This window comes from Garra rufa, chromosome 2 (assembly GCF_049309525.1).
Source record: "Garra rufa chromosome 2, GarRuf1.0, whole genome shotgun sequence".
Lineage (NCBI taxonomy): Eukaryota > Metazoa > Chordata > Actinopteri > Cypriniformes > Cyprinidae > Garra > Garra rufa.
The window spans coordinates 43,110,378-43,134,656 of NC_133362.1; the positions used below are offsets into that span (position 1 = coordinate 43,110,378).

Genomic DNA, 24,279 nt, shown 5'->3' on the forward strand with positions numbered 1-24,279 from the left:
TAATTTAACACACAAATTCATATAAAACATTTTGGCATTTAGCATGTATTGAACTGATCACAAATTAAATTATAACCCAGATGTGATTTTTTTTTATTCTCATATTTGCTAAAAAAAAAAAAAAAAGGACAGAGAGTGATTTACTGTCACCTTAGGAAGAGGTGCTCATGTGATTTCATCTCTAGATAATTTCTAAGTGGTTAAACTGACAGTTCTCCCCGTTCTCATCAGTTCATGCACCAAAACTGTGGCCATTTTCAATCCATTGTAAGCATGCACATAATTTGTAGTCTATACAAACTGCAATACTTCAACTGTGCATATATTTTTGTCATATAAAAAGAAAGTGCATTTATAGCCAACACTCTAAAATGTAACAAATTCAACAAATCCCCTGAGCTTCCCCCGAGATTCACGGCATCCCTCGCTTATTATGCAAATAGAAAACACGATCCTAAACGCATATCATGAAAATGATTTAGAAGCGCCTCATCTTGCGTTATTCACGTTAGAAACATGAATTCCCTCACTACTGTCGTGACTGATTTCCCAATTTAAACAGGCAGGGAATGGGGAGAGGGGGGCTTCAGTGGGAAGCTGTAATCATCATTCCAGCGATGTGTCTGCTCATTGAGTCACTTAGACAAGCCAAGATGTCATTTTTAGCTACAGCAGAACATGCCAAGGGATGTGCTGTCTTTCACTGCCAACTGTCCCACATCTGCCAATGATGAGTGCTTCTCTCCTCTAGTGTCCTACACACACTGACCCCTTACCTTGATACTGGGCACTAAATCCTTTCCTCCGATGGTTGCTGTCAGACGTGAAGTGAAGCCGCAGCCAATTCTTGCTACTGATGACTGGGGATGGCAAATTCATTCCAGTCAGCCTGAAAAGAAACAAGATTTTCATTTCATAGATCAAAAAGCAGATTAAAATCAATTGTACGATCCCCTGAGAACTGTTCTATTAGACAATTACATGATGTAAATAAGAACATTTTTGCACACATATGGGTGCAAAAAAAAATTTCACTGGATTAAAGGAACATAAACAGTTTCATATAAACATTTCAAATGTAATTATTTTAACACTCCCTATTCTTATCAAGAAAAAACAATTTCTGGTTCCACAAAGAACCATTTAGTCAAAGGTTTGTTGAAGAACCATCTCTTTCTTATATTCTGTTCTGAAGAACCTTCTTTCGCCAAAAATAACCTTTTGTGAAACAGAAAGGTTCTTAAAGTTTCTTTATGGTACCACTTAGACAAAAAAGGTTCTTCTATGGCATCATGAAGCACCTTTATTTTGAGAGTGTTTTCTTATTCTTAACTTTACGGAACATATCCTTTATGTCATATTGGAGTACTAATAATTAAAACATCCATAGAAATGCAGCACAAGCCTGTCAATTTTACATATGTTTCCAATCCACACATATTTAGATCACCTCTCAAAAGAATAAAACAAAGCTATGTGAACAAAATGCAAGTTTTGGCCATTTGCAATCAATATAAAGCACCCACCGCAAAATTTAATATACTAAAAACACTGACACATTCTCATTCTAAAACCCTTAATGTGAAAAACACAAGTGCCTTAATGTAAAAGGCAAGCAAATGAGCCTGCAATATGAGCGCAATGTGCTAACTGGTTAAGTGTTTTCTTTATAATGGTTTTCTATGGGAAAACACTTAATGTGTTCATCGTAAATATTCATCTGCTTGCCTGTACAAAGTATGCATCATCAATAAGGTGTGTACTGAATTTGGCCTTTTAAAATCAGTGTCTTACTACATTAATACTTAATGTAGACCTCACAAAAATACCTGACGGGCAGTGGAGCAAAGCCTTGTTTTGCCCTTCAGCTGGGAATTTCTGTAAGGGGCCATTGTCAGATAAAAAATTATGGTAACACTTTCTATGAAGCCTGTATTTATAATACATTATAAGGGTATTCTTAAGGCATTATAAAGAATGCATAATGCATTATAAAAAACCTTATAATATGTTATATCATCTCATGAGTATTCATAAGAACAGTTTTAATGTATTATAATTTTTACTTTTTTGTGATTATAGCTTTTAAGAGTGTGATTTCCTCCTCATAGTTATAACGAATTATAAGTCTCATATCTTGTCATCTTTCTCATGTCACTTTACTTAAAGCATACAAAGACCACTTATAAGTAATTATAATAATATTTCCCAAAGAACCTTAAGATCATGCATCAGATCAGATGAATGTGTAATATGACACATTTGTATTATCTGTTTGATTATTTTGATAGTACCCTTTATACAGCTTTTGATTAGTAACTCTGCAACTGCATGTCAGCTAGCAGTAATTATTATTATTAGTATGCTAAATATATGCTAACACTGAATTTTGATGTTTCCCCAAAAGACAAACTATTATATTATATTATATTATATTATATTATATTATATTATATTATATTATATTATATTATATTATATTATATTATATTATATTTATTATATTATATTAAGTAACTTTGCAAGTACATGAACCTTCTACCTAGCCTAACCATAAACTAAGTCTACTAATACTCTAAGGAGTGTCAGTTGACATGTAGGAGGAAAGTTTAAGCATATAGTAAATGGACTAAGTGGACCATCAAAATGAAACGTAATATAATGTAAAAAATAAATGTAATATTATATAATCCATTATAAATTAAGTAGATTTAATGTGGCGTCAATAATCATAATCTTAAAAGTTATAACCTCAAATACTCAAGTATTATAATGTATTATAATTGTTGTTATGATTATTTATGACATGATATAACATATTATAAGGTTTTTTTATAATGCATTATGCATTCATTATAATGCCTTAGAAATACCCTTATAATGTATTATAAATAGGGGCTTCATAGAAAGTGTTACCAAAATTATCAATGACCACATTTTTAGGAAACCCAACAATTCCCATTTAAAAAGTAATTTAGACTGAGAACATATCAAATCCAAGATGAGTCACTGTTAAAATTGAATGTATTTCTATCCACATTGCACATTTGAACAATGATTTTTAAGACTTATAGTTTATATTTGTCTGTAAATAAAACTATTTATTCAACTTGTTAAGCAGATGGTCTTGACTCCAGCAATTGTCATGGGAAAAAAATATTAATATTATATTAAATAAAACTAAATAATGAAATGAAATGACATAGCTTTTTTTAATAGCCAGTGCAGTGCAATAATAGTATAATCTTACTATAAATACCATAACATACCATCAAATGTTTAATAATTTGTAAATAATGGCTAATATGCCCTTACTATATGTTCAGTTAATCATTATTTATGTATGTGTTCATGCTTATCTGATGCATAGTTGTGAACAAGTTAATCGTGAATTATTAGTTTATTAATACTTAACACATCATTTGGGAACTTTAAAATGTTAAATTAATCATTAATTACTAGTGTGTTTGTGCTTAACTAATGCTTAACTGTGAACAAATTAACCGTTAATTAATGCTTAACTAATGCATTATTCTGGACCCTTAAAATAAAGTGTTACCAAAAAAAAAATAATAATAAATAAATGTTTTCCTCAACACAAGCTTTGATGTCATTAGAATTCCTTCTGTTCTTTACCTGCTGCTATTTCTATACTGTTTTTCTTCTCTTTTCTTCCCTCTTATTTTCTTCCCATACTCTTTTCCCCCCCATATTCAAGGGTGCCTATTAAAACGTCACCTTCACCTTGTAAAACTCAAAGTGTGTAAAGTTTACATTCCTTTGTGTGTGTGTGTGTGTGTGTGTGTGTGTTTGTTTTTGTGACATATCAGGACACAAATTTGTGTAATAACATGGGTATGACATAGGTATTACAAGGAGAGGGTGACTTATGAGGACACTGCCCATGTCCCCACTTTTCAAAAGGCTTATAAATCATACAGAATAAGTTTTTTTGAGAATGTAAAGATATGCACAGTCTCCTGTGAGGGCTAGGTTTAGGTGTAGGGAAGGTGTAGGGTGATAGCAAATATCGTTTGTACAGTATAAAAACCATTACGTCTATGGAATGTCCCCACAATTCACAAAAACAAATGTGTGTGTGTGTGTGTGTGTGTGTGTGTGTGTGTGTGTGTGTGTGTGTGTGTGTGTGTGTGTGTGTGTGTGTGTGTGTGTGTGTGTGTGTGTGTGTGTGTGTGTGTGTGTGTGTGTGTGTGTGTGTGTTCATTTTAAGGAATTATCCTACAAGGGTTAGTTTTGAAGCCACAACAGTAATGGTTTGAAACAACAGTGTGATGTGCTACTAGGGCACAGCTACAGTCCTGGAGCGATATTTCTTAATCTTTTTATCTTTGTTTTTCAGATTATTTGGTCCTGGTGCTTGCCAAACACTGCAGAGAATATTTATCTGAAATATTAAATACGACATCCGAAAGGAAGGGGATATGGTCACAAATCAAAGACGAAACTAAATCCAATCAAAAGCTACACAGTCTTGACAATAATCATTCATATCCTTAACAAGCATTAATGATGGCAGCTACAGCACAGTCATTAGCGTATAATTTAATATTCCATCCCAAATCAGAGTCTCATCTCCTTGATGAGGAGACTATTTTGTTTTTGGCACTGAGATCTGAGAGGAGTCTGAGATATTCTCTGTGTAGTATGAATTGGAATGAATCTCATGAAACCTGTCGAAAACATGTCCTGGTTTTTTAAAGAAAACCAAGCTTTTTTTTTTTTTTTTTTCAGGGGTGCTTTGTGAAATGCACCTCATTTTATTTATTTACTTACTTCTTACCAAAGCTCAATCAAATTTGCGGGATAAATAAAATCAACAAAATGAACTGATTACAAGCAAATGGCAAGCCTATGTTCTAAACATTGAGCTGACAGGGTGTTCGTGGCACTGAATGCAGTAAGCGAGGTAAAGCCTGTCTGCCACAAAACTGCAGTGACTTGCAATTGACGCAGGCTGCTGTGTGAAGCCCTCATTTCTTTTCAAGAAAGTGGAGTTCAACAGTGCATGAAAACCAGGTTGAGCTGAGGAGGCAAAGGAGTAAGAAAGCAAAATGAGTGTGCTTTACAAGAGGCAGGCAACAGGGTGAAAAGAAACCTGACAAAATAAGGCACGTCTGCTTGAAGAGGCCTGTGCAGATAACACAAAAGCTAAAACATTGAAAGGAAAATAGCTAAATGTGTTAAATATAATACCAAGGAAATAATTAAATGAAATACAATAAAAAAATGGCCATGGATGTTTAAACAAGAATCAACGGATTTATATCATATCATTATCTGACATTATTAAGAGAAAAAAAATTGACAGATTAAAATGTTTATGGGAGTGCATGTCAACTATTGTTTTGAACACCATTTTACAATGTACAGTTTTCTTAAAGGATTAGTTCCAGAACAAAAATGTACAGATAATTTACTCACCATCCAAGATGTTCATGTCTTTCTTTCTTCAGTCGAAATGAAATCATGTTTTTTAAAGAAAACATTTCAGGAATTTTCTCCATATAGTGGACTTCTATGGTGCCCACGAGTTTGAACTTCCAAAATGCATTTTAAAAGCAGCTTCAAAGGGCTCCAAAGGGTCTTATCTATCTTTTTTTTTTTTTTTTTTTAGAAAATAACTGTTAGTTTCATTAGATAATATCCTTCTTCCTTGGCTGGGATCATTTAGATCCCTTTGAAGCATTTTGGAAGTTCAAACTCACGGGCACCATAGAAGTCCACTATATGGAGAAAATTCTTGACATGTTTTACTCAAAAAACATAATTTCTTTACGACTGAGGGAAGAAAGACATGAACACATTGAACAACTTTTTGTTCTGGAAGTGAACTAATCCTTTCATAATGATAAATCTATAGTTAAAACGTTTATGATGATAATTTTACTGTAGGTTATATGTCTCAAATTTCTTTAAAGTAACCATGCATAGTTTTTTTTTTTTTTTTTTTAGAATTAGAGAAAGTTATTTGCATTTAAACTGCAATAATATGCAATATCACTTTTTGTTTGGTAATTGTAACTGTAAAATTTGCAGAACTGACAAAAGCGCAACAACAATAATAATTTTATATTTTATTAGTCTATTATATTTTGTATATTACGATACAAATTATATATTAATTACATTAGGTGGTAGCAGTAGGAGTAATAGAGGTGTTTTTGTTGTTGTTGTTGTTGTTGTTGTTGTTGTTGATAATGTATATATTATATAGATGGCAGTCTGGCAAATTATGATGCTGGGTTTAGTAAAGATATAAATAAAGATTGTGTTGAGCAGCTGAAGAGATCTAAGGTCTTCAAAGAGAATGGCCTTTATTTTATTCACAAGTTGTAGCCAAATTTATTCAAGCTCTGGCAAACAGAGTCAGAGAGGTCAAGAGAGCAGGCCCACTTTGATGACTGCTGGCAATAACTACTGAAAATGAAGTCCACAGACAACATTATGCGCAGCACTGAAAGAGGGGAGGGAATAAAAAAAAAGAATGCTTTGAATTGCAGATTCAGACTACATGTTCTTTCAAAAACCTCACCATGATTCCTTTAAAAAATATGAGAGGCTTACATTTGGCATCAAAAAATGTTTTTAACAGTGTCAATGGATTAGTTTTTGGTCAGTGTGGTAATGTTGATGCCAATGGTTAACTGGTTAATTTTGTTTGTGTTGTCAACATTTCGACTTCTGACAATGGACATAAATAATAATTTTAAAGTATAAAAATCTGTATAAAGAAAGCTTAAAGGCTTAAAGGCACCAACAATTATAACTATATTATAATATATCAGAAGTTTAAAAAAAAATGTTCTAACTTTTCTAAGGAAAATAGTTTCTAAAAAGAAAATTGTGTTTTCTGAAGAAAATAAAGTCCACACCACTATACTATAACAATAATGACAGGAAAAAAATAATTTTCAGAGTTACTTACAGTGACCTACAGTGTGATCTTTAAGTGTGGTAAAATCACTGTAATGTCTCACTTCAATTTACTTTTATGCCAGTTTGACATTGGCAAAAGAGACAACCAAGTTTTTTCTTTCTAACTGACAAAACTTGACATGACAGGTCAGCCGGTGTCTGTCTGTAAAGCCCTTGCTCTGGAAATTGCTTTGCAGGAGTTAGAATAATCAGTAGGTTTAGTCGGAAGATGATGTACTCTAAACATTAGCTTTCAAATCAAGCCAACTGCCAGCTGTCCATCCCGTAACCAAATCCCCTTCCAAAATATCTGTTAAAAGCTGTAGCTATGTTGCAAGAATTGCTTTGTATTTCCAAATAAAGAGTGTATAGTTTACAAAAATAAATTCAAGAAGAACTGCCTACAGAGCTTAAACCATTATTAAGAAAAGCGTCAAAATGATAAAGGATTAACGGTATTTTATCTGCTTAGTGAATAATGTCAGATACTGTATTGTCCAAATAGTTTTGATTTTTAGAATACACATTAGCCTATTTTACTTTTTTACTAACAACAATTAAATTAGATTTTCACATGAACAAAATGACAGACAAGCTGAAGGAAAATGTAAATACACTCTCTGACAGTAGGTGGCACTTATGAAACAGCAGAAATAGAGCTGTTTTCCAAGTAATCACTATGATGGATGCAGAGTGATACACTCATTCTGAAGTTTAATGTGACCAGCTGCACAGAATCTCATTCCCTATACCTCTGAGAACTGAGGTTACATGCGCAAACAAAGACAATCCCCTTTTGATTGCAGTCCACTCTACATTGTGTCAGCAGCTGATGCTATGGGGAACAGTGGCTACAACCTGCTTTATTAGTGTAAGATCTGAACCAGCCTCTGTAGGCAGCATATACCAAAAAAGACACAGTATGGTAGTATGCCACGGTATGAACAGGGTAGTTTGCACAAGCACTTCACAACCGAGCTAGTGCCGACTAATTTGACTTGGAAACTTATACAATCTGACAAATGTATTCAGTGAGGACTAGCCTGCTGCTAAAGCATATGTCCTGACATAGTTTGACCATGCTTAGGAGGAAGTCATGTCTTTCAAGGAGTGGGCATTTACTCCGAGTACTACCGGCCATGTGACATATTACCCAGGAAGCTTACACGACAATCCACTGTGAAAGGTTCTGTTTCAAAATAAGCATTCCCGTGGTGCCACCCACAAGGCAAAACTCTTTTCATGATCCTCCCTGATCATGCAAATGATCAGGTGGAAAAGCCCTGCCAGTGGAAATGGTGCCAGCCATTTGCAGTGTTGGGCATGTTACTTAAAAAAAAAAGTAATTAGTTATAGTTACTAGTTACTTCTCACAAATAGTAACTGAGTTAGTATCTGAGTTACATCATCATAAAATTAACTAATTACCAGGGAAAGTAATTGTTACTTTTTTTATGTTCAAAATAAAACGGCTCAGCAGAGGCAAACAGGTTCATGTTCACTTTGCTGAACACCTTCCATTTCCTCAATATTGTCTGAGGATGCATCTTCATTCCCCTGGTAAGTCCACAATTCAAACGACCATGTGTATGCACTGCTTATAATGTTAGGAGGTATTGATTGTTTCAAAGGAGAAGGCGCCATGCTGAAGCCATGATCTGACCTCCCTTGATGATTTATGAACTCTCCACTACCTTCGTCTTGTCTGCTTGAATGACAACATGGCAGTTCTGCACATCTCTGTGAAAAACTCTCAAAGCCAAACACGCCGTGAGCAGTTCTAAGTGATTGATTAGCCATGCTTGTTTGGCACTCGTGCTAGAGCCAAAAGCTTAACAGCCATTGCCTTGAGCACCCAAGCCCAAGATGCAACTGTGGTGACCACAGTTGATGATCTCCTGGAAACGTCCCCCAGCACAGCCTTTCTGATAAAAGGTTGGCGCTATCTAGAGCAGCAATGTAGCATGTGTCTAGACAGCTGCAGAACATGTACCCAACTGTGAAATATGTACACATTTATGAAACTATGACTCTTGACTTTTTGTTAAGCACAATTGGACTGTTAAGTACAAAGAAGGTCAAACGCCCTTTTTACAAAAAATGGTAAAACAGTGATGTAGTTGGAGGATGGGAATTTTTCAACATACTGTACCCTAACAGTCTTGAAAGGGACTGCACAGAATACACATGTGCATGGCATTTCTTTTTTTCTTTTTTTTTTTTTTAGAAAATGACAGTGTTTTACTAGATAAGACTCTTAATCCTCGGCTGGGATCGTTTAGAGCTGCATTGAAACTGCAAGCTTCAAACTCAGAGGCACCATAGAAGTCCACAATATGGGGATCATTTCTAATTTTTTTTCCCCTCAAAAAATTATTTCTTTACGACTGAAGAAAGAAAGACATGAACATCTTGGATGACAACGGGGTGATTACATTATCTGTAATTTTTTGCTCTGGAAATAAACTACTTGTTTAAGAAGCTTTGGCTGAAACAATTGGAGATAAAGTGTCAAACAACAAGTCGGCTTGGCTTACTTGACTCTTCTACTTCAGACATTGCAAAAGAGATTACCCTTCTTCTGATCCACCAAAAACTTTTTACACTCCAGTTCAAGGTTGGAGATTGTCTCGAGTGTACTGCACAGTCAAAAACACTAAATCTGGAGAGTGGGGGGGCATGCAGGACCTCTGCCAGCAGAAACTCCACACTGTACTCTTCATGCTCTGCTCCTTGACTTCATGCTCTGCTCCTTGAGCAGGGAAGTGTGGGAAGCTGGGCTGTCCCTCACAATGAGGCCTGCATCTTAAAACAGGGCAATTAGTCTCAACCAGAGGCACTTTACACAGACCAGTAACTGAAGGAATCCCAGAGAGGTATCAGGAAGAAGGAATCACAGTACTAAAGGAAAAACATTATAAGATAACGGCACTCGGCAGAGCGTATATCTATATATAGAGCCCTCTACTGGCCAATGCACCTGCATTGGCTTGACTCAGGGCCTCAGGATTGCTTAGCATTGATCATTTGTTAAAAGAGGACTTTAAAATCAGTTACCACAATCATCCAAACATCAATATACTGCCTTTTCTCCTTCAATACATTATAATTAATTAACAAACATATGCAAAAATTCATAAATACAAAATAAAGCATAAAAGGCAGGCTATGAAGCAACAAATCAAATAATCGAAACATTGCAATGACTCTTACAGCATAAACACGCATATTGCTGCCTGGCACATTCAGCAGCACCAGACCGAACATTGATCAGGGAATAAGTACTCACTGCCCTTTTGGAGTCTTTTTGATTGATTTGGCATCTAAAAAAAATATGCAGCGAGATATCTGCGGTCAAAATATACTGCTCATCCCATTAAAAAACTGGCCAGGGTTCCTTTTTTAATGCCACTGAAATGGGATCAATACTGAAAATGCTTCTGAATGTCATGGAAGAGACTTGGCTTAGAGGCCGCTCACCAGCCAATGTTTCAGTAATCCATATGAAACTACAGTAAGTCCTGTTTGTTAAATTCCACAGCTGTGCCTGTGAGGCTAGGCTATAATGCAGAACATTGTCTTCACACCTGTGTCACATGACTGTAAAGCTCTCAGATATCCTCTTGTACAGGAAATGTATTACTTAAAGTCCCAGAAGGGTTAGAGAAATAAACAAAGGGCAATCAGTTTGCTCCTATACTTTTCCCATCTCTGATGTTTTTTTTTGTTTTTTTTTTGTTTTTTTTACAACAAGCCTTAATCTTATAAACATACAGTAATCTAATTAACTAGGTCTGTCGCAATTATTACATAATAAGCTGATTGTACATATTTGGTGTAACTGTAATTATATGAGAAAATTATTAACTTGGTGCACAATACAAAAAGTATTTTATATTATTATTATTATTATTATTATTATTATTATTATTATTATTATTATTATTATTATTACTATTATCTTTATTAAAGGACGTATTCCAGCTATATCCAGTTATGTCTGAGAATTAAGTGTGGATGCTTTAGGCTTCATTTATCATATAGTACCACCATTACAAATATACAGCTTGTGGCGTTGTGATTGTAACTTTGGCCAAGTAGTTTAATTAAATCTGACTCAGTTTAATCATTCATTTCATTGACATTAGTAACAGCAATAAATAATACATTTCAAAACTCCATGCAAAACATTTTGCAAAAATCATTAAAAGTATTACAATAATTATTGTTGTCCTCTACAAAGTTCAACATTACCATTCACATCTGGATTATATAGTATGGAATTCCTATTTATGCTGTGTGTTAGTAGTATACTACTGCTGTTTATGGTACGAATAAACATCCTAATATTACTTTTCTGATGCAGTGTAAATAGTTTCTGCTGTTATTTCATCACCAGTCCAGTGAAGTAATGTTATTGCTCTCTTACAGCAAGTTTGTGTAATTTCAGCCTGTGTTTTGTTGAAGCGGAAAAGCAAATTATTTGCGAGGGTGCCTGTGCCACTACACAGCCTCGATGCTGCGCACGTCAAGAGCGAGGACATGTTTATTCACAGAGCTTGAAGTTAATAGAGTTCAGGCAGAGTCTTCTGTATCATCTCTCACTAGGCTAGGACTTACAATTGGGTCACAGTTGCAAACCTTTGAAAACACAGTGTCTGATGAAAAGAGGCAGACAGAAACAGGTAAGGAGAGGAAACAAGAGAAATGTATTAAAGCATCGAGAGGCGATCATCAAGATGACTGCTGCAGGGATACATTTAAACAGTCACCAAGCAAATAAAATGCTCCCAGAATAATCAGTGAGATCAATGGTATCTCATGGTCCATCTCAGTGTATTCTAGATCAATACTTGAAAGAGAGACAAAGTCCTATACTGTCATGACTCTGGGCTGCTGCCTTTCCCTTCGCCGCGATGTCGCTGTTTTCCCTTCCCTGCACTACACTTCTCTGATTGTTGCACCTGCCTTGATTGTCACCTGTCTTCCCCAGCTGATTACACTTATGATTTGTCTTTATAATCTCCACACTTCCACTACCCTGGTGAGTCTGCATTGTTCCCTGTACCTGTCTTCCGTATGGTTTGTTTCCTGTCTCTGTTGTCAAGTTTTATGTGAATCCTGCTCCTGCCCAGATCCAGTCGTGTGTGCCGTGTTGGCCGTTTGTTTGTTTGTTTATCTGTTTATTTTGTGTTTATTAAATATATCTTACTTACCCTGCATTTGGACCCAGACCCTTATCCTTTACGTGACAGATACCATATGGAGTTTCCATTTGTGTTTTATAGATGTAATTTGTGATTTTCAGTGAATACTTCACACTAAAATGAAAACATAAAACCACCAAAAATGTAGCCCATAAAACTGCATTTTTCTTATTTTCCAAGTCTTCTGAAGTTATATGATAGTTCTGTATAAAGAACCAAAGGGAATTTAAAAGGATTTCATTCAATAATGACCTAAATTTAAGTCTGTTTCTTACACGCAGACTGAAATATAGTGCATGTGTCATGTAGACTACTTTCATGGTCTTTTGTGTCAAGAAGATGATTATCAGTCCCTGGACAATGTGAACTGTCATTGTATGAAAAAATAAAATAAATACATAAATAAAAAAATAACAACATAAACCTGTCTTGTTTTTGTTTGTCTTGAAAAACAGCAATTGTGTTTGATATGAGGGTGAGTAAATAAACAGTTTTCATTTATGTGTGAATTATTCCTCAGTCCTCTCTGAATCGAACATGTCTGTATTTTTCTTTTTTTTTTCTTTTACAGTCTTGTAAAAATTACAGGGCATATTAAGTCCTGTTTTTCAGTTAACTTGTCTTCTGAAAAATCGAATCCTGTTCACAGCAGAATGTCTTTGATTGGGGTATTATTTTTTCCTCATTACCTTCATTGAATGCCACAACTTTCTGTGTAATGTAACAATGCGGCAAAGTAAAAAGAAAATGAAATCAGTAAGGGAAAGTTCGATCCCAGAAAGTACTAAGAACTGTCTTTATAGTAGCATATAACAATAAGACCTACAGCAGGGTCCAAAAATCTATTTGAGAATATCATATTTAGCTTTTTTTATGTAATACTGTACATGCATCTACCATTTATTTAAAAACAAATGTACTAGGCTACAGTTGTGATTTAAAACTGATTCAGACAGGATTGGGACCTCTGTAGTTATTTCAAGGGTGTGAGCATTTATTGCATAGATGTGGTTACAGAAAATCATGTGCTCTGTGCATGAGCATCGCAAACACTTTTCCCCTTTTTTTAGAATTTAAAAAAAAGGTGTAAAATAAAACTATAGAAAAGATTTTTAACACTCTTTTTTTTAGCAATATCAGTTTTAACACTACATCTAGGTCACAAATCAAATAAGCTAATTTGATGCATTAAGCATGTGAATTTGATTCCACTAAAGCACAAGAACATTTAGAATTTGGAACATTTAGAACAACTTTTCAGCCAGGCTATCATGCTGACACTATACTGATAGTAATATATTGGTATAGTTAAATTTCGTTTACTAAGCAAATACTGTCTGAATACAGATACAAAAAGAGTCATTCCGCTCACTACTTCCATTGAAGGGATGCTGTGATGCTGTAATGTAGAAGCAGTAATAGAGGCTAGTTCACTCACCATATTGATGGTGCTTCTGTGCCACTGATCTCTAGAAAGTCATATCTATCTTCTAGCTGGAAGTCTGTGAAGACTAGGGCAATGGTGTCTCCCGGCTCGGCCAGAATACTCCATGTGCAGTCAGCATTATTTTCATACTCTGAAGGAAAGTGGGGACTTGATATTGTCCCAGTTGTTCCTCTTAACGTCCCACCACATGATCCTTCAGCTGGACAAAAAAGCACAAAAGTTAAAAATTATTAGGCAAGGTAAAACTAGAAAAATTGCACCATATACAAATGAACATTCATTTTCATCGTTCTTTTTCGTTTACTTTTGTAGTTATACATTTATAATGTATTGAAAATCCAGAGCTTGAATATAAGGACTGCCTCCTGATGCAGTGTCTAAGACACAGGATCTCTAAAGTTGCTCTCTAAAAGTGCAAGAAAATGTGAAAGACTGTTTATTTAATTTATATCTTTGTACTGTTGTTTTTTTATCACTTGCAATTTGTTAAAAGACTACTGTCACGCTACAGTGGAAATGAATGCACAAAGAAGATGAAGATAATGCAAATCATCTTTAATAATCCACAAGAGCGTAAATAAAGGACTGACACTAGAATGCACACACAGGTACATAGGAGACCGGACAAAGGAACACAGGACTGAACACGACTTATATACATTGGCAAATGAAGATAATTAATGACACACACCTGAACCAAATGACATAATCAAAGGGAGACAGTAACTAGGTCACACAGAGCACATGTGGCATGAAAACACAACAAACAGTCCTAAGGTCTAACAACTACTTGTCTTGAATAATGTTTCAAATGAAGGTTTCAACACTGGAATCAAGAAATGTGAAATTACACCTGTATTTAAAATGTTGTATTGTAAGTCTATGGTTGTGAATCACCATAGGCATGAAGCCTCAGGTATTCATAACCATAATGATTTATGGCCATAATGCAGTCTTGCTTTTATACAGCATTAAAACAGACAAGTACGTAAATAAATACTTGTGTGTGTAACTACTTTCCTATGCCAAGTACCCAGGATCTGACGTTGCTAATTCAAAAAGATGTGCCCCCTGCTCCTAATTTGAAAATATCACGTTAGAACTAGCAACGACAGCTTGGGCAGTTTCTCCGAAGTTATTAAAGTAACAAGGTTGATTCAGTCACTGTATCCAAAGTTGGCCCCATACCCTTGAATAGTGCACTATTTAGTGCCAGAAGATGGAATCCACAGCCTTTCCAGTACTCTCAGTGTCCTAACTAGCTCACTCGTTCTCATTCATTATTTGAAGTGTACTAAACTAGGGAATAATAAAGTAGGTTATGGCCATGTCAGATACAGACAATGACTGCTATAGTAGGGGAGAGTGGGGACGGTTGCAACAAGTGGCAGTTGCAACAAGGCTTATTTCTTCAAGCAGGAATAAGATACAAAGATGATATTCATACTGCACATGTTTTATTGGCCCCTCATACTTCCTGGAAGAAATCAGCCACATGTGATCATTCCTTCAACTAAAAATCAATTTCATGGTAAAAAAGTATTTTTTTTTTAAAGATGAGATTTTTGGTTATAGTGTCTAAGTTGTTTGTTTGACCCATTGTAAAACTATAACATATTAATCAGTGCATTCTGAGCTTCTGATAGGCATGGCTAGTGTGTGTCTATGATATTGTCTCAAGCTAATATAACAATTTTTATCATGACTATCACTGTAGAGACATTTGTAACACACTGTTGCAACCATCCCAACATGCTGTCCCTTACCACAATATTGATTTAAAAGCTTGGCATAACATTACATAATTGTAATTTTATAATGATAATAGAAATTAACCCCTTTAATAGTTAGTTATCTCTCCTTTTTTAAGTGAATAGGTAAAAAATGTACTTGTTACTTAAGAATGTTTTTCATTTACTATTCTTTGTTTTTTCACAGCCAATTTGCCTTATTAAAGACCCTGACTATGCACAAATAAAATAAAGAAATTGCAAAATTATATTTAAGAATGATTTAATTACATTTTATTGAATGTTGCAACTGTCCCCTATTGTGGGGACAGTTGCAACATTTCACTTTGTCTATTTAAGTGTAAATTGTACGTATATTATCATATGTACGCATGTTGCAGCAATATGGGGGAGTAGCTGACAGATGTAGCTTTATTGTATTAAAATTTCAGCTTTCTAATACAAACAGTCTCTGAGAAACTAAAAGAAATGCAAAAAGTGTTGCAACTGTCCCCACTCTCCCTTATTTTGAATATATGTATATATAGTGTGAACTGATCATGGTCCCAAACTGACCTGAATGCACAAAAGACATACAGAAGGAAACACTGAGGCAACTGAAATAAGCATTTACGCTAGGGGCGTTTCCTCCAAGGAGGCAAGGGAGGCAGTGTCTCCTCTCCTCAAAATTGGATGAGAAAATAATCGACATTAAAAAAATAAAATATCGCAAATATGACTAGATGTGACATTAAAAAGTCTAAAAGTCACTCATTTTTATGAAGTAACACTGTCCAACAGCGACACCCACAGGTAAAGTTACTTTCTACAGAGACCTCTTAGCATGTCATGAATTTTCTGAAGGCTCATTGAGATGAATGGGGGAAAGTCACGTGAGAGGAGGCAATAGGTGTGTTCAACTTAACGCAGCGCTGTGCAGATCAATCAAATTTTGACTTGAAGCAGTGCATGCCGGTTAGAAATTTTGTCCGACTTGAGACGGCGCCGACGGCAGGTGACTGTCACGTGTGGCATCAAGTGCCACGATAGCGATTCGAGACCAGCCGGCTACCTCAGCCGCTGCAATTTATTCAGCGCGACTGCAAGAGCTTGATGATGACACAGCTGTTTCACGATAGGCCAGATTCACAGCATGACAACGATCACGTGTGTTTCGGGTTTAATGTAACCTTTTCTATTCCAATAATGGTCACAAATCTGTGTTTTTAGAACAGTAAAAGCTTGTATAGGCGCAATGTAATATTAATGTAAATATTAAGTGGATGAAAGCATATTTACCCCCACTTTATTAGTATTTAAATAGTATATGATTATGTTGAACTTTATTCTTGAACAGATGGCGCTGTATTAAGCAGTATATAAAAAGTACTTCTGTTGCTCATGAAAACATTCTGAAATGTCTATGTATTTGACAAATATTGAATATGTATTCACTTCATCTGTGATAGAGTATGCAAACACCGCGTGAGCATCACTTCCGAGAGCAGAAAGTGTCCGACTTGACATGTACATTTTCAACTCCGCCCCTGACTGCAACCGGCTGATCTCGTTGACTGCCGTCTGTAGCCGTGGTTCAAGTTGAACACACCTATTCGTGCTATAATTGGATATGATCGGTTATGAGTGGATGTGATTGGTTCGAGTGATAAATCCCGCCTTTGGTTTACATGCAAGCTCTCGGGCTGAATAAAGAAAATTATGGAGTTACTGACTAATTATAAAGTAAGTAAACAACTCTCAGGCTTAGATATCACTGCTTTGTGTCACATAAAAATGAAACATGAAATGGCTTGAAAATGTGATTACTGAGTCAGTTTTTAGTGAGAATTCAGTTTGATGAAATGAAAGATGTATCTTCATGCCTGTGACAATGTTTACAGGGCTTTTATGACAATGACCTAAAAAAATAAGTTGACTATTAAAAAGTACACCTGAACATCATTCACAAACAAAAAATTGAGTGTCGATTTACAAGTGCAAATGTTGGCTATTTACACTAACTCCGCCCTCTAACGTGTGATTACAAAGCATTACAAAAGACTATCATTTAATAACAGCTTCAGTGGCGTAGATGGTAATGTATGTGTTGAAGTAGTTTTTGACGCGTACGACCGGGATTTGTATTCACGTTTTGCCAAACTTTTTTTCCAAATCAGGTATCATGTATCTTGTTATTGTTATATGTATCTTGTATACTGTTTTATAATCTACTAAAAGTGAGTACACCCCTCACATTTCAACAACCATTTTAGTATATCTTCTCAAGGCACAATACTATTGAAATTAAACTTGAATATATTTTAGAGTAGTCAATGTGCAGCTTGTACAGCAGTATATATTTACTGTCCTCTGAAAAAAACTCAACATACAGCCATTATTGTCAAAATAGCTGGCAACAAATGTGAGTACACCCTACGTGGTAACAGCAGTATGTTGTTTAACCATGCAAAACCACGTGTCCTATTCATCACGTTTATGTTTTTGTTTGCTTGACAGGACCTTACAAAGTTGTGTATCTTGTATTAAAGCAAGATTGTTAAAGTTTGGTACTTTGAGTACAATTCTCTCATACTGACCACTGGATGTTCAACATGGCATCTCATGGCTAAGAACTCTCTGAGGATTTGAGAATTAGAATTGTTGCTCTTCACAAAGATGGCCAAGGCTATAAGAGGTTCAGTAACAACCTAAAATTGAGTTACACTACAGTGGTCAGGGTCATACAGGGGTTTTCCAAGATGGGTTTCATTTGGAACAGGCCTCGCAAGGGTCGATCAATGAAGTTGAGCACTCGTTCTGTGTATCAGGTGCAAAACCTGGCTTCAAAAAACAGATACATGAGTGCTGCCAGCATTGCTTTGGAGGTTGCGGAAGTAGAAGGTCAGCTTGTCAATGCTCAGACCATACGCTGCACACTGCAACAAGTTGGTTTGCATGGGCATCGTCCCAGAAAGAAACCCTCTTCTGAAGCTGGCTTACAAAAAAAGCCCACTGAAGACAACCTGTCCAAGAGCATGAATTACTGGAACCATGTCCTATGGTCTGATGAGACAAACTTGATAAACTTGTTTGGCTCAGATGGTGTCCAGCATGTGTGGCGATGACCTGGTGAGGAGTAACAAGAAAATTGTGTCTTTCCTACAGTCAAGCATGGTGGTGGTAGCATCATGGTCTGGAGCTGCATGAGTGCTGCTGGTACTGGGGAGCTGCAGTTAATTAAGGGAAACATGGATTCCATTAAGTACTGTACATTCTGAAGCAGAACATGATGCCTTACCTTCAGAAACTGGGCCAAACAGCAGTTCCCTTTCGAGGGAACTCTCACTGCGTCCTCTAGGGGGCGCTTTTGGGGAATGCTGCAGTAGTGTTGGGTGATATGCTCAATTTTCATATCGTCCTATCGTCAGCCTGAGAAATCGCCGATACACGATACTATCGTGCTGATTTATTTAATTATCTATGTACTAAATTCCTTATTTGTTTTGTAAAGGTAGACTTGCTATTGGGCATGTGACTAAGTTGTGTGTGTACAGAGCGCTGACGATATAGGTTTTACTTTTGGTTTCATTCTCTGCTATCCGCTATCCTCAGTGAGTGGTAAATGTGCGTGCATGAATGTAAATGAGTGTCTCTTTTTTTTACCTGTCATATTGCGATAATGTTATCGCTTTATGTTTGACCGTTGTCATCAGGTGATGTTGTAATTCAGTTTATGTAGAATGTGGAGAAATGATTCCCGTGTAATTCACGTGCGTATGTTTATTTGATCGCATCGTAATTCTAATTAACGCATATAGATGTTACTGAGATTAATGTTTATGTTTAGCCTACTATATACAGACCGATTCTGATATATGGTAATTAATTCAGCCTGAACCACGTTTTACTACCTCTGTTATCCTAATGACTTGTGCAATGCTAATATAATATAACACTCCCGTTAGAATCAGTTAATCTATCTACACCGTATTGTATGATGAAAATCTCTCCGTGGGTGCACGGACGCAAAGCATACGCACTGCAGACGGAGTATGTGTGAAACAGGCGTTACCCGTTTTCTCTGCACACGTCTGCGGCGCGTTAAGGCGACGTAGCCACTCTCTTTGCTTGTGTTTATACCGCGGCAAGTTTCTGAAGCATCCTAGAACCGACTCTCCGCGCTGCATCGCTGAAGTTAGGTTCCTTGTTGATGGATAATAATAATAATCATCTAACTATCGTCAAAGGCATCAGCAACAGGCGATATCTCTGACTATCGTCGATACACGATACTATCGTCTATCGGCACAACCCTATGCTGCAGCGTGACTCATGTCTGAAGAATACATAGAAAAACTATATGAAATGGCTGGCGACAGCTTATGACATCACCGCGGTGCGACCGTCGCTGCCGCTGTATCACTACCGGGCGACCACAGTATAAAGAGGTGCCGGTGCAACACAACATTCTGTTGTGGTAAGTGTAAGAGTTATTTCTCTTCTTTATTATGACGAGCACTAGCAAAATGTTTAAGAAGTGTGTGAATCTGTGTCCGCGTTATCTGACACTAGATGACACACACTATCTTTGCGTTTTCTGTTTGGGTGAAGAGCATGCACGCGATGTTCTCGAGGGGTCATCGGGTGCTCATTGCGAGCGTTTTTCTATGAAAAAAGCTCCAACCTCGTCTGTTCTCCTTTTGAGAAAGGAAGAGCGTTCATTTGTTTCCCGCAGTTCGGGTCCTATCTCCTATCTTCTATCTCGGAAAGGGTCTTTCTGCGGAAAGGGTTTATTCTGAGCGCCACTCTGTGACTAACACCTCGAGCCACCCTGTCTTAAAGCCCAAGGGCAGGAGAAGTGCTTGGTGTAGATTCTAGATCACCTGGAGTGTAGATGCTCCCCTTTCTTTGTAAAGGGTTTATTCTGAGCACTACTCTGTGACTAAACCTGGACTAAACCCGCCATCCCCGGGCGGCAAATGTTCCTCCTTCCTTAGGGCTGGAAGTCTACCCTTGATGACTTCTGAGAGTGAGATTCCTTCTAACATGGACGTTGGTATACCCCCTTTTTAAGGGTTCACTCTGAGCACTAATCCTTGGTGGTCGAGCCCTCCTCCCTGGCTTCAGGGTTAGGAGCTTGTCCTTCATGCTTCAGATCTCAAACTTTCCTCTCAGGCCTTTTAATTTAGGTATATGCTCCCCTTTGCGAAGGGTACCAGTTAGAGCATTTGCTCCTGTCGGGTTAGTCCCGCTCCCCTTCTATGGAAGGGTTCTCTTTGAGCGCCAACCACCACCTTCGTGGAAGGTTGCCTGACTTCGGGTTGAGTACGGTACTCCCCTTCTTACAGGCTATGTGGACCGGGCTAGGCACGCTCCCCATCTCTTTGAGGGTTCCCCATAGAGCATTGCCCCCTTCAGGACGGACGTTCCTCCCTGCAGCTCAGGGTCTGTCCTCTACTATCGTCCACTGTTTATAGGATGGTCTTAGTTTCATGACTACATCAGTCGACAGGCAGCTTGCAAGCTGTCTGCCCTGAGTGGGGTGTAGCATTGCTCCCCTCATCTGAGGGTCAACCCCGTCTTCTGTCTCTTTAGACAGCATGGAGCTAGTAGTGAAACCCCCTGGGAAAACACTCTCCTTAAAACCGATCACTTCGGTAAGTGTCCCACGTTAACCTGGACATCTTCTCTAAAATCCACAAGAGTGGTAAGTGCACATACATCTGGGGCACTTTTCTAAAATTCACATGTGTGGTAAGTTCCCACCAAGCTTTGGGTTCTTTCTTTAAATCCTTTACGGTATGGGTCATGCGTTTCACCTTGTTCCCATTTTTGGAGTTGGCTTAAAACCCCTGGGTTCAACTCTCCTAGATATCACCGCTGATATCTACCGACCATCCGCTATTCAGGGCGTGTCACTTCTAGTGGCCCCTTTCTGAACAGTCCCAGAACAGGTCTGCTGCCCTCATATGAGAGTCAGTTCCCAAGGGAACGAGACCCTATGTTTGCGGTAGCTACTTGTTCTATAAGTCTAAGTTTCTCTGTTACTTAGCCATTTCCCCCGAAGGAATCTCCTGATTTCAAGCCTTGAGCTGTGCCCTGGGTCGAGCCTTCTACCCATCCAGGTAAGTGGGTAACAGTTCAGGCCTTTGGCCGTGGGGGATAACGTTTCTGACAGCCGTCACCACGTCCTAACAGGGGCAATTCTTCTCAGAATTGGTGCTTAGTGCTCGCTGTCATAGCATGCATTGCCCTCAACATAGTAGTGTGGGTATAACCGTTCCCCAAAAGCACCCCCTAGAGGACGCAGTGATCATTCCCTCGAAAGGGAACGTCTCAGGTTACGTATGTAACCATGGTTCCCTGAGATAGGGAACGAGATACCGCATCCTCTAGTCTCTTCGCCATGCTTCGGACGATAAGCTTCAGACGATGAAGTGAATGTTGTGTTGCACCAGCGCCTCTTTATACTGTGGTCGCCCGGTAGTGATGCAGCGGCAGCGACAGTCGCGCCGCGGTGACGTCATAAGCTGTCGCCGCCCATTTCATGTAGTTTTTCTATGTATTCAGACACGAGTCACGCTGCGGCATTACCCAAAAGCGCCCCCTAGAGGTCTCATTCCCTATCTCAGGGAACCATGGTTACATACGTAACCTGAGACGTTTTCCAACATGATAATGACCCTAAAAACACCACCAAGTGTACTCACTTTTGTTGCCAGCTATTTTGACAATAATGGCTGTTGAGTTATTTTCAGGGGACAGTAAATATATACTGCTACAAACTGCACATTGACTACTCTAAAACATATCCAAGTTTCATTTCTATAGTAATGTGTCCCTTGAGAAGATATACTAAAATGGTTACTAAAATTTGAGGGGTGTACTCACTTTTAAGGAGGATGAGGGTTCAGAGAGAAAAGCTTTTCTAGTATTCCCTCAAGTTTTGCTTGTCTAAAGTCATTGCCATAATACTTACACCTTCGTGTCCCTCCACTGACTGCTGTCACAGCTGTTTTTCATATTGACAGAGTGATCAAAGAACTAACAGTAGGTAAAACCTGGAGTGAGTCCCATCATTGCAGAATGGTGGCGAATGTCTATGTAGAGTGACGTAAAAGTCATATGAATTTCCGATATCACTTTTCAGATTGAGATTTCATTGCAAAACATCCAACTTGTAACTGATTTAGTAGCACATTTGCTGTCCCAAAATCATACTTACCAAATCAGTGTGTGAAACAGTATGCACTATTCTACAGTAAGGGTTTTAAACAGCAGTATACAACATTGTTGTCATACTTGCTTGTGAGGTTAAAAAGTGTTTTATTTAAAAAATAATAATAATAATAATTTTCTTCCGGACATTTTCTTATAAACTGGGATAGGATCCAACACCCTGTGACCCTAGAATAAGTGTTTTAAAAAATGGATGGATAAATGGATAAATCTTTAATTTAACGTTGTTTCCAAATGTCAAAAAAAGAGAGATTAAAATCATGGTTAAAGTTAAAGTAAATAGGCTACGTTACAGAACTGCACGCTTTCAAGGATGCGCATTTAATATGTGGGCGAAATGTTCTCATGCACCAGACAAGAACAAGTGTCGCGTTTATAACAACTCACAGGTATTGCACCCAATGTAAGACAGCAGTCCAAAACAGTTAATACAGAAGCAGTTTTCATTTGTTAATAACAAAACAGAGCAAACGGGAAGAGAAAGCGGCTATGTCTATGGTTATTATTAGCTCCCTATATAAAGCGTACTGACATAAAAAGGTTGTGCACAATCTTCTAGCCTTTGATAAAGTCATTATGAACATTAACAATAATTTGGGACAAATACAATTTAGTATAGTATAGATTTATATAATATAGATTTTATGGAAAACTACGTAAGGTGCAGCAGGATTTGGAACAGCATTCTGAGTCGCTGCAGACAGTGTTTATCTTTAACAACTGAATGTGCAAATCAAACTGTTAGCTTAAATATTCACAAAAATAAAAAAAACAACACTGAAATAAGAGCGTGAGGTACAAAAAGGGTAGCGCTCCAGCGATAGATTTGTACCTTTTTCTGAGCGTGCTGAAAGTGTACTATTGTAAGCATATAGTAGCCACAGTATTCCATGACTGTGGAAACCCTGCTTTTTAAAGCATCCATCCAAGCATAAAGCATCTTACCTCTACAAAATGGTGCTGGGAAATCCCACGATGCACCACTTCCTGGGCTCACTATGCAAGTGAGCACCGCATGCCCCTCCAAAACATATCCCATCACACAACTGTAGCGGATCTTGTCGCCGACGTTGTATCTGGTCCCATGGATAATCCCTCTCGGTATCAACCCTGGATTTCCACAGGTGTGACTTGGTAGAACTAGAACAAGACAGAAAAACAGGTCAGAAGTAAGTTTCTGCGTCATGCTGTGCTTTTCACTCTTCTCTGTTTGTTCTTTTCATCATCATCCACAGACTGAGCCAAGCTCTTGAGATGTCTGTCTTTGCTATGAAGCGTGCACATCTGAAGCTGGCCCTGCACTCATGCATGGGACTGTGGTGAAAGCCCCACACGTTAGTCGTAAGCTTCTGTGATCATGATGCTGTTTGAAGGTATTTCATGTTGACAATACAATCACAGCATGAACATGCTCTGCTCATCCGTGTCAACTATTCAAACAGAATCTTTGCAAAAATTTTAAGAGTGGGGAAAAAAAAACTTTATGGTGTAATGCCGACTCTCATAAACACAAAGCCTTTTTACTTTGTTTTCAGAAACATCCAGTTCTGTAGTAAAACTAAAGTTGAAAAGAATACCACTTAACATCAAATTGAAATCAAAATTGGGCCTATTTCCTTGCTTTACTTTCTTTCTTTCTTGTAACTTCATTTGATTAAATAATATTTTTTTTTTATGATTTGATTTTGATGAAAATATAAAAAATATTTATATTTAAGAG

At 37.3% G+C, this 24,279-nt stretch overlaps 1 protein-coding gene across 1 annotated transcript in view; it reads right to left on the reverse strand.

Annotated features, from left to right (window-relative positions):
- The window catches only part of csmd1a (CUB and Sushi multiple domains 1a), a 406,871-nt gene that overhangs the window by 191,146 nt on the left and 191,446 nt on the right, over positions 1-24,279 (reverse strand). The window contains 3 exon segments of the mRNA XM_073834675.1: positions 777-889; positions 13,582-13,789; positions 23,505-23,699. Of these exon segments, the coding sequence (XP_073690776.1) occupies positions 777-889; positions 13,582-13,789; positions 23,505-23,699 (516 nt within the window).